General features: G+C 38.7%; 1 protein-coding gene across 1 annotated transcript in view; it reads left to right on the top strand.

The window, feature by feature from the left end:
• The window catches only part of ADAP1 (ArfGAP with dual PH domains 1), a 178,123-nt gene that overhangs the window by 139,086 nt on the left and 26,603 nt on the right, over window positions 1-12,434 (top strand). The window contains exons 5-6 of the mRNA XM_031941442.1: window positions 1,735-1,847; window positions 8,216-8,362. Of these exons, the coding sequence (XP_031797302.1) occupies window positions 1,735-1,847; window positions 8,216-8,362 (260 nt within the window). The remainder of the gene's footprint in view (window positions 1-1,734; window positions 1,848-8,215; window positions 8,363-12,434) is intronic.

The raw sequence follows: 12,434 nt of genomic DNA on the forward strand, positions 1-12,434 counted from the left end.
CAAAAATAATTGGACTTTGAAATAGTGTACAATTGACCTGTGAAGGAAGTAAAAAATGCAGGCAGACAAAAATAGAGGGATTGGGAATTCTATGTAGAGGTTCATTCTCATTTCCTAGAGTTTGCTTGGTTTTTTTTCTTTCTCATCTTTTCCCCTTTTGATCTGATTTTTCTTGTATAGCATAATAAATGTGAAAATATGTTTAGAAGAAGTACACGTTTAACCTAAAAAAAGGAAAGAAAGAAAAATACTATTTGTTTTATGGGATAAGTCTCTGGGAGGGAAAAAAGGAGGAATACTGGGGATCTCTATGAGGATGTTAGAAAAAGGCATCAATAAATACTTGTTAAAAAAAAAAAAAAGAAAGAAAAAAGTTATCACAAAAATTTTTTTTTTTAAATCACCACCTCTCAGTTAAGAATTCCTGCTTTGGGAGGAGCCCTTTAACTGTGACTCATTTAACACTGAGGTTTCTTCTATTATCACTGTGGCTCATGATGCTGAGAAGGTGGCATTTGTACTGTCCTTACTTCAGCTCCACCCCAATACCTCCTATTCTGAAAGGAGTTATCTTTTGAGTACTAAGTAAGAGTCAAAATGGGAGAATCTTCTTGGCTCAAATTGAGTCACCAACTGTCTTGTCTGAATCTATCTCTTTGAAAGTTTAGTTCTTAATGTAAAAATGAAGTAGTGTTTTTGTGCATAATTTTGTCCTTTTTTCTAATGCGTAATGAAATTCTTATAATTATGACATTGTTATTTTTCCTCTCAAGTGATAGCTGAGAAGCACTTATGTCTAAAGTACTATTTAATGTCCTTAGAAGAGTATACTAGATAGGAAATTCCCAAGGCCCAGTTTAGCTGCATCCACATAGCACTATTAATTATTTAAGGATTACCTCTCATTTCAAGAGGGGTGGCTCATGGAAAGATTTACAATCTGAGTACTGAGTTTGAACCCTGGTTCATTCACATAGCATGTGAGACTTTTAGGGAGGGAAAAATCACCGAATAGTAGAACTCTCTGAGTGGCAGCTTTCTTTTCTGCAAAATGGAGTTAATATCTCACAGGTATATTAGGAGGCTCAAATTAGATTTATGTATCTAAAGTTATTTGTAAACTATAAAGCACTATGGCTAGCAAGGTAGTTTAGTACAAACCTTCTTAAGGTTTGTGAGTCATAAACCCATATAGGGTCACATAGCTGAATGCAGGGGACATAAAATTGTGATTTATTATCAGTAAATGTTAGATTTATATATTTGTTTTATATACCTGTATACCTGGCCAAAAGGAGTTATGAGTAGAAAAAGTTTAAGAAGTCCTTGTGTGGTGGATAAAGTGGATAGACTCATATTCTTGAATTCAAATCTGGCTTCAGACTCTTCCTAGCTATGTGATCCTGTGCAAGTCACTTAACCTTGTTTGCCTCAGTTTCCTCATCTGTAAAAATGAACTGGAGAAGGAAATGAATGGTAAACCACTCCAATATTTTTGCTAAGAAAATCCAAATGGGATCATGAACAGTCCCATACAATTGAAAAACCACTTAATAATAGCAAAAAGCACTCTAAAAATGTTGGGGGCAGTTATCAGCATCTCTACTCTCCCACCCACCTTCTACTGACCCTTTGGGGTATCTGGGGTCTTAAATGGGTTGGATTTTTAATGAGGAATAGTTAGTTGTAACCAACTGTGTATATAAATTTGTGCTTTTCCTCTTCCTCCTTTAGGATACCGAGAAGGATTTCTTTGGAAGCGAGGTCGAGACAACGGACAGTTCTTAAGCAGGAAGTTTGTATTGACCGAACGAGAGGGGGCACTGAAATATTTCAACAAAAATGACGTAAGCCTAGATCTGGGGCTTGGGAATTGGACAAGAATATTTTGCAGATGTGGACCATTTATTATGGGAAATGATAAAGCATGTCCAGTGTCTGTGTGTTGCAAAACATTCTTCCTTTTTCAAAGTAAAGGATTAGCCTGGATCTCCTTGGGCTCCAGGGTCCTCTTAGACACGTTCACAGGAACAATTTAAAATAGAAGACTTCCCTTCTTTTCCCTAGTCTACATTGTTGTCCAGAAGAATTAGAGAGAATGAAGCTTTTCTACTTGAGGAGGTGGTGGTGGTGGTGGTTTAAAGTGGCTTTCATTCTGTCCAAAGTGCCTTCAAAAAAGAGAAGTCTAACCTAAACAAATCACATAAATTCTGGGCCTCAGTATCCGCATCTGTAAAATGCAGGGGTTGGATCTTTAAGTCTCCTTCCAACAATAAATCTGTGAGCCTATGAGTGTTCCATACCCAAGAATGCCACATGCTGGCACCCAGACTTATTCACTCACATACTATCTCACTATTTTCTACTTTCTCCTACTGGCCTCTGTGGTCACACCTTAGATATTTATTAATGGTCACTGTGGGCAAGGGGCAGCTTGGGATAGTGGAGGAAGCCCCAGAATTGGCTCAAATCCTGACTTTGCTTCCTTCCTCATGTATAAATTATGGGGGTGGAACTAGAAAGTTCAGAATCTCCCCACCAAAAAACAAAACAAAACACACACACACACACACACAAACAACAACAAAAAAAGGATTACTTGTGATTTCCCCAGTTATAAAAAATTTTTGGCTTGACTTCTCTTTTCCTAGATCTTTTTTTGGGCAAGACTTTCATGATGTCCTAAATGCAATCTGTAAATCACTTGTTCCTTCATAAGAAGTTAATTACAAATCATTCTCCTCTATTAAATAAAGCCAGTTCCAAAGTCTCCCTTCCCACCCCACCTTCCTCTACCTCTCCCCAGTCTGCTGTTTCCAGACCCACTTAGATTTCACTGTGCTCTGGGCACTTTATCCAAATAGACTGACTCCATTCTCCAACACATCTGACAAGCTGCTCTCCAGCTGGTTCTTGAATACCTCTAGTGTTGATGAGCTCACCACTTTAGAGGCAATTCACCTATCTCACTCTAGGGTAGTTTTAATTATTAAGGAAAATTTTCCTTAACATCAAGACTTAATTAGTTTCTTTCTAATTATATCCGTTACTCGTGCTTCATACTCTTTTGTAGTCTATATACATTTCTTTTTCAAATTCTCCTTTGTAGGGGGAAGAGTGAGTTCTACCTTATCTCCTGTGGTCAGCAGTTCACAGAAATTTGTCTGAGTGAATAGAACATTGGCCCTGGAGTTAGGAAGACCTGAATTCAAATCCTGTTTCAAAAACACTAGCTGTGTGGCTCTAGTTGAGTCACTTAGCATAAGTTGGGGGGGGGTAATAATAGCACCTACCTCCCACAGTTATTTTGAGGAGCAAAAGAGACAATATTTATAAAGCATTATATATGCATTTGCTAATTGGCTAAGATCATGGATTGAGAGCTGAACAGAACCTTAGAGGCCACTAAAGATTAGCTTAGAGTCAACCATTTATTTTATAAATAAGGAAATTGAGACATGGAGAAGTAAAATCACATAGCTAGTGAATACAAAAGGTGAGATTTGAACCCTATTTTTCCCAATCACATCCTGGAAATTCTCAGTTTATTTAGATAAGATTGGGGTCATATTAACAAAAATTTTAAATTTAAAAAGCAAACAAACAAAAAAATCGGTAGTGTAAAAAAGGAATGGAGAAAAAACATTGACAACCAGTTCCATCACCCAGCCAGCAAGAAGAGGAAAATACTAGAACTTTCAAGTTGAAAGGGGCTTCCATGGCTATCTAGCCCAACTTAAATTCTAGAGTTCTCACAAAATGCTGCTAACAAGAAATGCTCAGAGGACTCTGCCAAACCAAGCATTTCATTAGACTGCATCTCATGATCTGCCTCGACAGGTCTCCAGAAACCACATGGGAAGGGACTCTTACAGGAAAGGATGACTTGAGGGGTGGGGATTCAGAAGATCCTTTTGTTTAAATAGGTCTGAGAAGAGTCCCAGTCCAGTATGACTCCTTTAGGCAGCAGAAAACTCAGAAGAAACACTAGTTCCTACTCTTCTCCCCTTCTCACTACCATTTGCCTTCAGCCCTATCTCTAAAGATTATCAGATGGAAAATCCCCAGTAAACTTCCCATAAGCAATATGAAGTCACTTTGACCATAAAGAAGAAGCTAGGTGGTTCGGTGAACAGAGAGGGGCCTGGAGTCAGAAGTTGTTATTATCATTTGGTCATTTTTCAGCTGTGTCTGACTCTGTAACTCCATTTGGGGTTGTCTTGGCAAAGATACTGGAGTGGTTTGCCATTTCTTTCTCCAGCTCATTTTGCAGATGAGGAAACTGAGGCAAACAGGGTTAAGTAGCTTGCCCAGAGTCACACAGCTAGTAAAGTTTCTGAGACTGGATTTGAACTCATAAAGATGAATCTTCCTAACTCCAACCCGAGGACTCAATCCATGGAGCCACCTAGATTGCCCCTGGAGTAAGGACAAATTGAGTTCAAATTACTAGTTGTGTGATTCCAGATAAGTCATTTAACCTTATTTCCTCAGTTTCCTCATCTGTAAATTAAGCTGGAGAAGGAAATGGCAAACCACTTCAGTATCTTTGCCAAGAGAATTCTAAATAGAGTCACAGAGTCAGACACAACAATAGTCTATAAAAGACCTGGGAATAGTCATTAGTTTTATACAAGGTCCAAGCATTTATTGAGCATCTGCTGTTTGCTGGAGATAGGGAAAACAAAAATTAATCTATTTCTGCCTTCAAGGAGTCTATTCTGTTAGGGGAGATAACACATTCACATGTAAGTATGTACAAAATAAATATAACGTTATTTTGGAAGGGAGGCACTAACTAATGAGTGTTCTTTTTGTTGTTCTATTCTATAATGTTTGCAAAATGCTTGGGAAATATCCTTTTGATCTTCACAATCTAGATACTATTATTATATCCATTTTACAGAGGTGGAAATGAAGGCAGATGGGAGTTAAGTTACTAGCCTGAAATCTAGTAAGTTAACTGAGCTTGTATTTGAACTCTAGTCTTCTTGATTGCAGATCTATCTGCTGCTAATTTCAATTGTCTCTACTGGATGATTTCTTTAAAGTTAAAAAAAAAAATTTTCCCCAAATTAAGATCAACTTTTTTCTTGGTTGCATTCATCACTGAGCTCCACCCCTCCCCCATCTCAGAAGCTGTCATATTAATTAATAGCAGAAGTCTGGGGAAAAAGCAGATGCTGAAAACAGCAGAAGAAAGAGGGGCAATGGTAGGTCTGTATATTATGGCAGGTTCACATCATGCCTTAGAAGATGGAGTTTTCCAAAAAGTTATCAAACTGTGCATACCCTTTGATCCAGCAGTGTTACTACTGGGCTTATATCCCAAAGAGATTATAAAGAAGGGAAAGGGACCTGTATGTGCACGAATGTTTGTGGCAGCCCTCTTTGTAGTGGCTAAAAACTGGAAACTGAATGGATGTCCATCAGTTGGAGAATGGCTGAATAAATTGTGGTATATGAATATTATGGAATATTATTGTTCTGTAAGAAATGACCAACAGGATGATTTCAGAAAGGCCTGGAGAGACTTACACGAACTGATGCTGAGTGAAATGAGCAGGACCAGGAGATCATTATATACTTCAACAACAATACTATATGATGACCAGTTCTGATGGACCTGGCCATCCTCAGCAACGAGATCAACCAAATCATTTCTAATGGAGCAGTAATGAACTGAACTAGCTACACCCAGAAAAAGAACTCTGGGAGATGACTAAAAACCATTACATTGAATTCCCAATCCCTATATTTATGCACACCTGCATTTTTGATTTCCTTCACAAGCTAATTGTACAATATTTCAAAGTCTGATTCTTTTTGTACAGCAAAATAACGGTTTGGTCATGTATACTTATTGTGTATCTAATTTATATTTTAATATATTTAATATCTACTGGTCATCCTGCCATCTGGGGGAGGGGGTAGGAGGTAAGAGGTGAAAAATTGGAACAAGAGGTTTGGCAATTGTTAATGCTGTAAAGTTACCCATGCATATAACCTGTAAATAAAAGGCTATTAAATAAATTTTTAAAAATAATAAAAAAAAGAAGATGGAGCTTTCTCCTTAGCTGGATTTGAAATCAATGCCTGGAGTCAAGTAATGGCCCTTTTGCTTACTGGCGGTCTGACCATGGGCCACCCAACAGACCACTGTGAGCCTTGAGCCCCTCATCTTTAAAAGGAGAATAATATAATTTACACAGCCTATGTATATCACAGGATTTTAGCAAGGATAGAAATGCTTTTATCAACCTTTAAGTAATATATAAATGAGAGCTAATCACTTAATCACTGTCAGCCTCCATTTCCTCCTCTGTAAAATGGATATAATAATAGTATCTATGCCCCAGGATTATTGTGAAGATCAAATGAGATGATATTTGCAAAGCACTTTGCAAACATTATTTTCTTTTTCATGCAGTATCTTTTTAATTTTATTAAAATTTAAGTATAATTATATTCAATCATATATAAATATAACCAAAAGATTTTCTTTATTAAGTATATATATGTGTGTATGTGTGTGTCTTGGATAGCTAGATGATACAGTGGGATAGAGCATTAGCCTTGGAGGACCTAAGTTCAAATCTAGGCTCAAATGTGACATTGTGTGACATTGGCCAAGTCACTTATTTCTCCCCCCCAAAACACATACATATACATATGTATATATGTATGTACATATACATACATACTCATATATGTATAACTATCAATGTCATTTATATATTAATAAATTATGTAAATTTATATAATATATATTTGTATATATTTGACATTTCTTCTCCCAGCCATCCCATCATAAATAACATGTGAATTCCTTTCTTGCCCTCACTTTTAACATCCCAAATATTTACAAAATTGGAGAGTTGATCAGAACTTTAGCGGCCATCTAATCCAACTTATAGACAAAATTCTTATCTCTTCCACTTATGGGTTTCCTTATTTAAGAAAATTAAGAAATTTCCTACCTTGTATTCCTTAATATTCTCTTAATATATAAGATTATATATCATATAATCTTAAATATTGAAGATTCTTTCCCTCTACTTCCTTATAACCCAACATCCTTACTTGTAACAAAAAGATATTATTAAAAACCAATATGTTGCTCATGTCTGTCTATGAAAGCTTCATTCTGCATCCATAGTCCCACCCCTCTTGCCAAGAGAATGGCAAATGTGAGCTTTTCGTCTGTACCACATCCTGATCGAGAAAAATAAATCATGCTGGCGTTTGTATAACCTCCATATTTACTACTTGCATTAAAGTTGTCAGCTTTAACCCTGCAGTGCCCTCACCCTCAGAAAGTTGAGAAGATAAAACAGTGGGCATTCAGGGAATGGTGGTTCAGCAGGGGTAGGTTCAACCAGTAGAAGTCAGGTGTGAGGAAAAAGGAAAGAGTCAGGTAGTTTGTAGTCTTCCTTCTACCCACGCTGAGATTGTGTTTGTACAACAGATTGAGAGCCTGTCTGGCATTTTCAGCCATTGGTACTAGCAAATTAGTTTAACCTCATGGCCAGCCTGATGGATTATTCTGAAAACAGGCAGAAAAAAAAATAACACCCAAGTGGGAAATGTGCTTCAGGGACCATGGGCTGACAGGAGCTAAGTGACATGTTTAAGCGACATGTCCCTGGGTAGACATGGGAAGAGCTCACTACCCATGGACTGAGTTGAACTGGCTACCAGGATGCCAATGACAGCCAGACAGCCAGACAGCCAGACTTCTCGACAAACTGCCGCCTGGGGATATATCGAGCCCAGGGGCTTGGCAGCGTAGCTCGGCACTGGGCAGGAGCACAGACTCCAGGATGAGGCACCAGGGAGCGAAGCATGATAGCCCTTTGGCTCGGCAGGCAGCAGACAGCAGGTGTAGTCTATTGTCTAGTCATTTCTGTTATTTTTCTCCTGGGCCAAAGGAGGGTTTTGTTTTGCCCTAAGTGATTTGGACCCTTCTGAGATGATAGCTCACTTTTCTTGAGCCTGAAGGAAGTTTCCACATGAAGATGACAATTCAGTTGGAGATAGCATTGCTAAGGTTGGGTAGAGGTTAAAGTAAATACATTAAGGCATCAGAGAAGAAAGCCAGTGGTGGTGAGAGTAACATTCTGACCAAGGAACCCTTTTCAGAAAATTCTATACCCCTCAGGATAGTCCTGGAGTGTTTTCTCGGCTACCAACCAGATCTGATTTTGTTTTCTAGGCAAAAGAGCCCAAAGCGATTATGAAGATTGAACATTTAAATGCCACCTTCCAGCCAGCCAAAATTGGAAATCCTCATGGCCTCCAGATAACTTACCTGAAAGATAACAGCACCAGGAATATTTTTGTATATCATGAAGATGGCAAGGTAAGAGCAGTGAAGAAACTAACAATGGGGAAGGATCCTGTTTCAGCCTAGCAGACCCCGACGTGAATGAGGTCTGCCCTCCTGAATCTGAGTGACTTGATTTTCACTTGGGAGGAAGAAAGCCAAGTCACTCTTGTGATTTAAAATTCATGGAAGGGGAAGCGAGTTCAGTTGTAACTTCTCCATTGGTTTTTTTTTTTTTTTTTTTTAACAATCAAGAGTAAAATAAATTGCCTCATTCCATAGAGTTCCTCTATAGCTTGAACCTACATGAACAACATGGCCCAGGAAATGGGAAAAGTGAACTCTTAGGGCACTCCTGGGCCAGTTCGGAAGGGGATGGTCTCAGAGATGAGATGACATGGATGATGGAAAAGAGAACAATCATGGCAGAGGTATTTGTGATCGAGGGTAACTTACACCATGGAGCACAACTTTTAATCTACATTGCTTCTCTCAGGGATTGGCAGTTCCTAACAAGTAAAGTACATCAGAAAAAAAAAAAATAATGGAGCAAGCTCTTTTAAGGTAATAATATGGAAATTTACCAAAGACATTAATAATAGCTAGCAATTATATGCACTTTATGATTTGCAAAGCATTTAGCAAATGTCATCTTGTTTGATCCTCACAACAAACCTGGAAAATAGATACTATTATTCCATCTTCCCAGAAAGGGGAAACTGATTCTGAGAGAAATGTCTAGAATTACACAGCTAGTTGAGTTAGGATTTGAATTCTGATCTTAATTCCAAATCCAGTACTCTATTTACTGTGCCTACTGGCTGAAGGGACAGACATCATCCAAAGAGGGCTCCTTCTTTGGGATTTCTATGAGTCTAGAATGAAAGTGTTACCCTTGAGAGCCATCAAAAAGCAAATCCCCTCACTCCCCCCCTCTCTTTCTTTCTCTCTCTCTCTCTCTCTCCTTCTCTCTCTCTCTCTCTCTCTCTCTCTCTCTCTCTCTTTCTCTCTCTGTGTGTGTGTGTGTGTATCTTTGTCCCCTCTAGAAGAGTAACATTTCAGTGAGATTCTCAAAGCAAATCTGTACTCGCAGTTTGATTTTAACAGAACGCTTCCCATTAGTGGTTGGCAAGAGAATATAGCAAGCACTGGAGTTCCCTGTAGCTCTATGATATCTGAAATTATCCAAGCTTCTTCTATCTGGGGAGGAGTAGAATTATGTCAGCAGGAGAGGCTTCATCCTTGACTCATTCTGGGCTTCCTGGGTCCAATCTTTCTGAAAAATATGGCAGCTCAAGAAGAAAGGCTTCAGGCCAACAGGAATTTGTCCTTTTCTGCCCCCCAATTTCCTGTCCCCAATACACACACACCTTTTGCTATTTGATTCCTGCTCATACCACATAGGGCACAGGAATGCTCCCCAACCCAGCCTTTAGCTTGTAGGTCAAAGAGCTCAGGTCTAAGAAAGACATAGAATCTGATGCCAACCAATTGAAGCAGATTTTCTATTGATTTCTGCCTCCCTAGGATAACAGGAAAAGCTACAAATGTAGAGATTAGAGCTGGCTGCCTCTTGGAGTGGTAAGCTCTCCATTATTGGAATTATTCCATCTGAGACTAATTAACTTCCTTTTGAGGTAGAGCAAGGGAGAAGTGCTCTTTTTCTAAATAAAATTTTATTACTATTTTTTATTTTTTACCGTTTTTTAATTTCTCCCAGTCTCACAGAACCATCCCATATAACAAAAAACATTTTTAAAAAAGAAATGAAGAAGAGGGGAAAAAAACCAAGAAATAGCAAATTTGATCAACACATCAAAAAGGCCTGAAAATATTGTACACCTTTGGATTTCCCAACTCTTGCTAGTGTTAGTCACCATTTTTGTGGTATGGATCTCTTTGGCAATCTGGTGAAGCCTGTGGCTAGATGGACCCTTTCTCAAAAGAGAGATTTTAAACCCATAAAATAAAATACAATGGGAAATTAATCATATTGAAATACAATTATCAGTCTATTAAAATTAGTGGGATCCCCTTCAATCTATTTGAGGATTCCTTGGCCCCTGGAGTTAAGAACCCATACCTGCTAAAAAAGAGAATTCTTGAATGGAATGACAGGGAGGGGCTGTCAAGGGGCCTCCAAACTTTTACAAATGTGGAAACCAAGGACAAGAAGGCATGAGACATATGCAGAGCCAGACAGGATTAGAATATATATCTGATCTAATGAAATAATATATGTGAGGCACTTTGCAAACTTTAGATAAATGTTATCTAATTAATTATTAATTATCTCCTCATTTTGGTGCTGGGCTCCACTGCACATCATCCCGCTATCCTCCAACCCCCCACAATTCCTAATTCTGTGTGCCAGTTACAGCCTCTCCTGCATGGCTGAAAGTAACCCTGCAGCGTGGGTGGAAGCTCTCAGCTGCTACAAAATGGATTTTATAAATAAACTCTCTCCCCTCTCTTCCCCCTCCCCACCTAGGCAACCCAGAGATTGCACAAACAATTGAAATGAAGATCACCATAAAAACAGTCTAATTTAGGAAGGAAGGAAGAAGGAAGGAAGGAAGGAAGGAAGGAAGGAAGGAAGGAAGGAAGGAAGGAAGGAAGGAAGGAAGGAAGGAAGGAAGAAGGGAGGAAGAGGGGAAGGAAGGAAAGAGGGAGGGAGGGAAGGAGAAGGGAGAGGGAGGGAGAGAAGGAGGGAGGGAGAGATGGAGGGAGGAGGGAAGGAGGGAGGGAAGAGAGGAAGGGAGAGAGGGAGGGAGGGAGAGAGAGAGAGAAGGAGGAAAGAAGGAAGGGAGGGAGGAAGGAAGGAAGGAAAGGAGGGAGGGAGGGAGGAAGGGAGAGAAGGAAGAAGATAGGAAGGAGAAGCCTGAAAGAACTTTTAAAAGGAGGAGCCATTTATCTTAAATAATTAGTAGCACTGCAGAGCATCTAGGGCTCAGTTCATTGGCACAGATCCCACCAGAGCAGGTTATAAAGGATAGTTGTATTTTGGGGGTTCTTGACCTCAGGTAAGCCAGCAACTTCTTTTCACCTCCCTTTCTAAATGCCTCCTTATGTCCCTTGGCTCCTCTCAACCATGGGCCACCCACAGCCTTCACTGGCTCCTGATTAGTTTAGTTTCACCTCAGTGTCAATGACTATTTCTCACATGGGCATTACCAAACTTCTAAGGGTGGCTGTTTCTGATTAACCACACCCCAATATTTTCCAGCATATCCAGGTGTGCATATTTTGCCAGATGTGGACACCATTTGTGATTTCCAGTCTGCATGAATTAATATGAAAGCTTTCCAAATTTCCCATGGAAACCTTCATGAGACACTGTAGCCATCGTGCTTTATTGGGGATCTTTCTCCACATTTCCACTTAATGTGATATCCATAAGATTAATTAGATACATATTCTAACTCTTTACATAATAATAATAATCTTAAGAATCAATGATATATTTCAGATTTCAATATTTACAAATCACTTTGTTTTCATTATCTTACTTCTTTGTAACATCTCTCTGAGGTAGGGGAAGTCAATAAGCATTTATAAAGCATCTACTATTTGCTGAGCATTGTACTAAAGCAATGCTTTATACATATTATTGTATTTGACAATAAAGATTTCAGATAGCATTATACCTATTTTATAGCTAACAGTACTTTTACACAGATTGGCTAAGTGATTTGTCCAACCTCACACAGCTAGGGAGAAATAGAATTGGATTTAAAGCCAGATTTGCTGACTCCAACCCAGGACCATTTATTTCTTTTACCCTAAAGTTGCCTCTGATATGTCAAAAGCCCTCAGTTCCCTCTGAAATTTTTACACAGAAATTTCTCAGCATCATAAATACATCATCTCATTTGAACTTTGCAAGAAGTGAGAGAAAAGTATTATAGATCCTGTTATCCTCTTTTTAGAAATACAGAAATTGAGTCCAATTGACCTGCCCTAGGTCACAAGGTTAGTAAGTAACAAAGGTGTGGGCTCATTTGATATTTAATATTTATTTATTAAATAGTGTTATTTTTCCCAGCTACAGATACAACAGTTTTTACATTGTTTTTAAACCTTTGAGTTCTAGATTCTCTCCTTTCCT

Source organism: Sarcophilus harrisii, chromosome 1 (assembly GCF_902635505.1).
Source record: "Sarcophilus harrisii chromosome 1, mSarHar1.11, whole genome shotgun sequence".
Taxonomy (NCBI): Eukaryota; Metazoa; Chordata; class Mammalia; order Dasyuromorphia; family Dasyuridae; genus Sarcophilus; species Sarcophilus harrisii.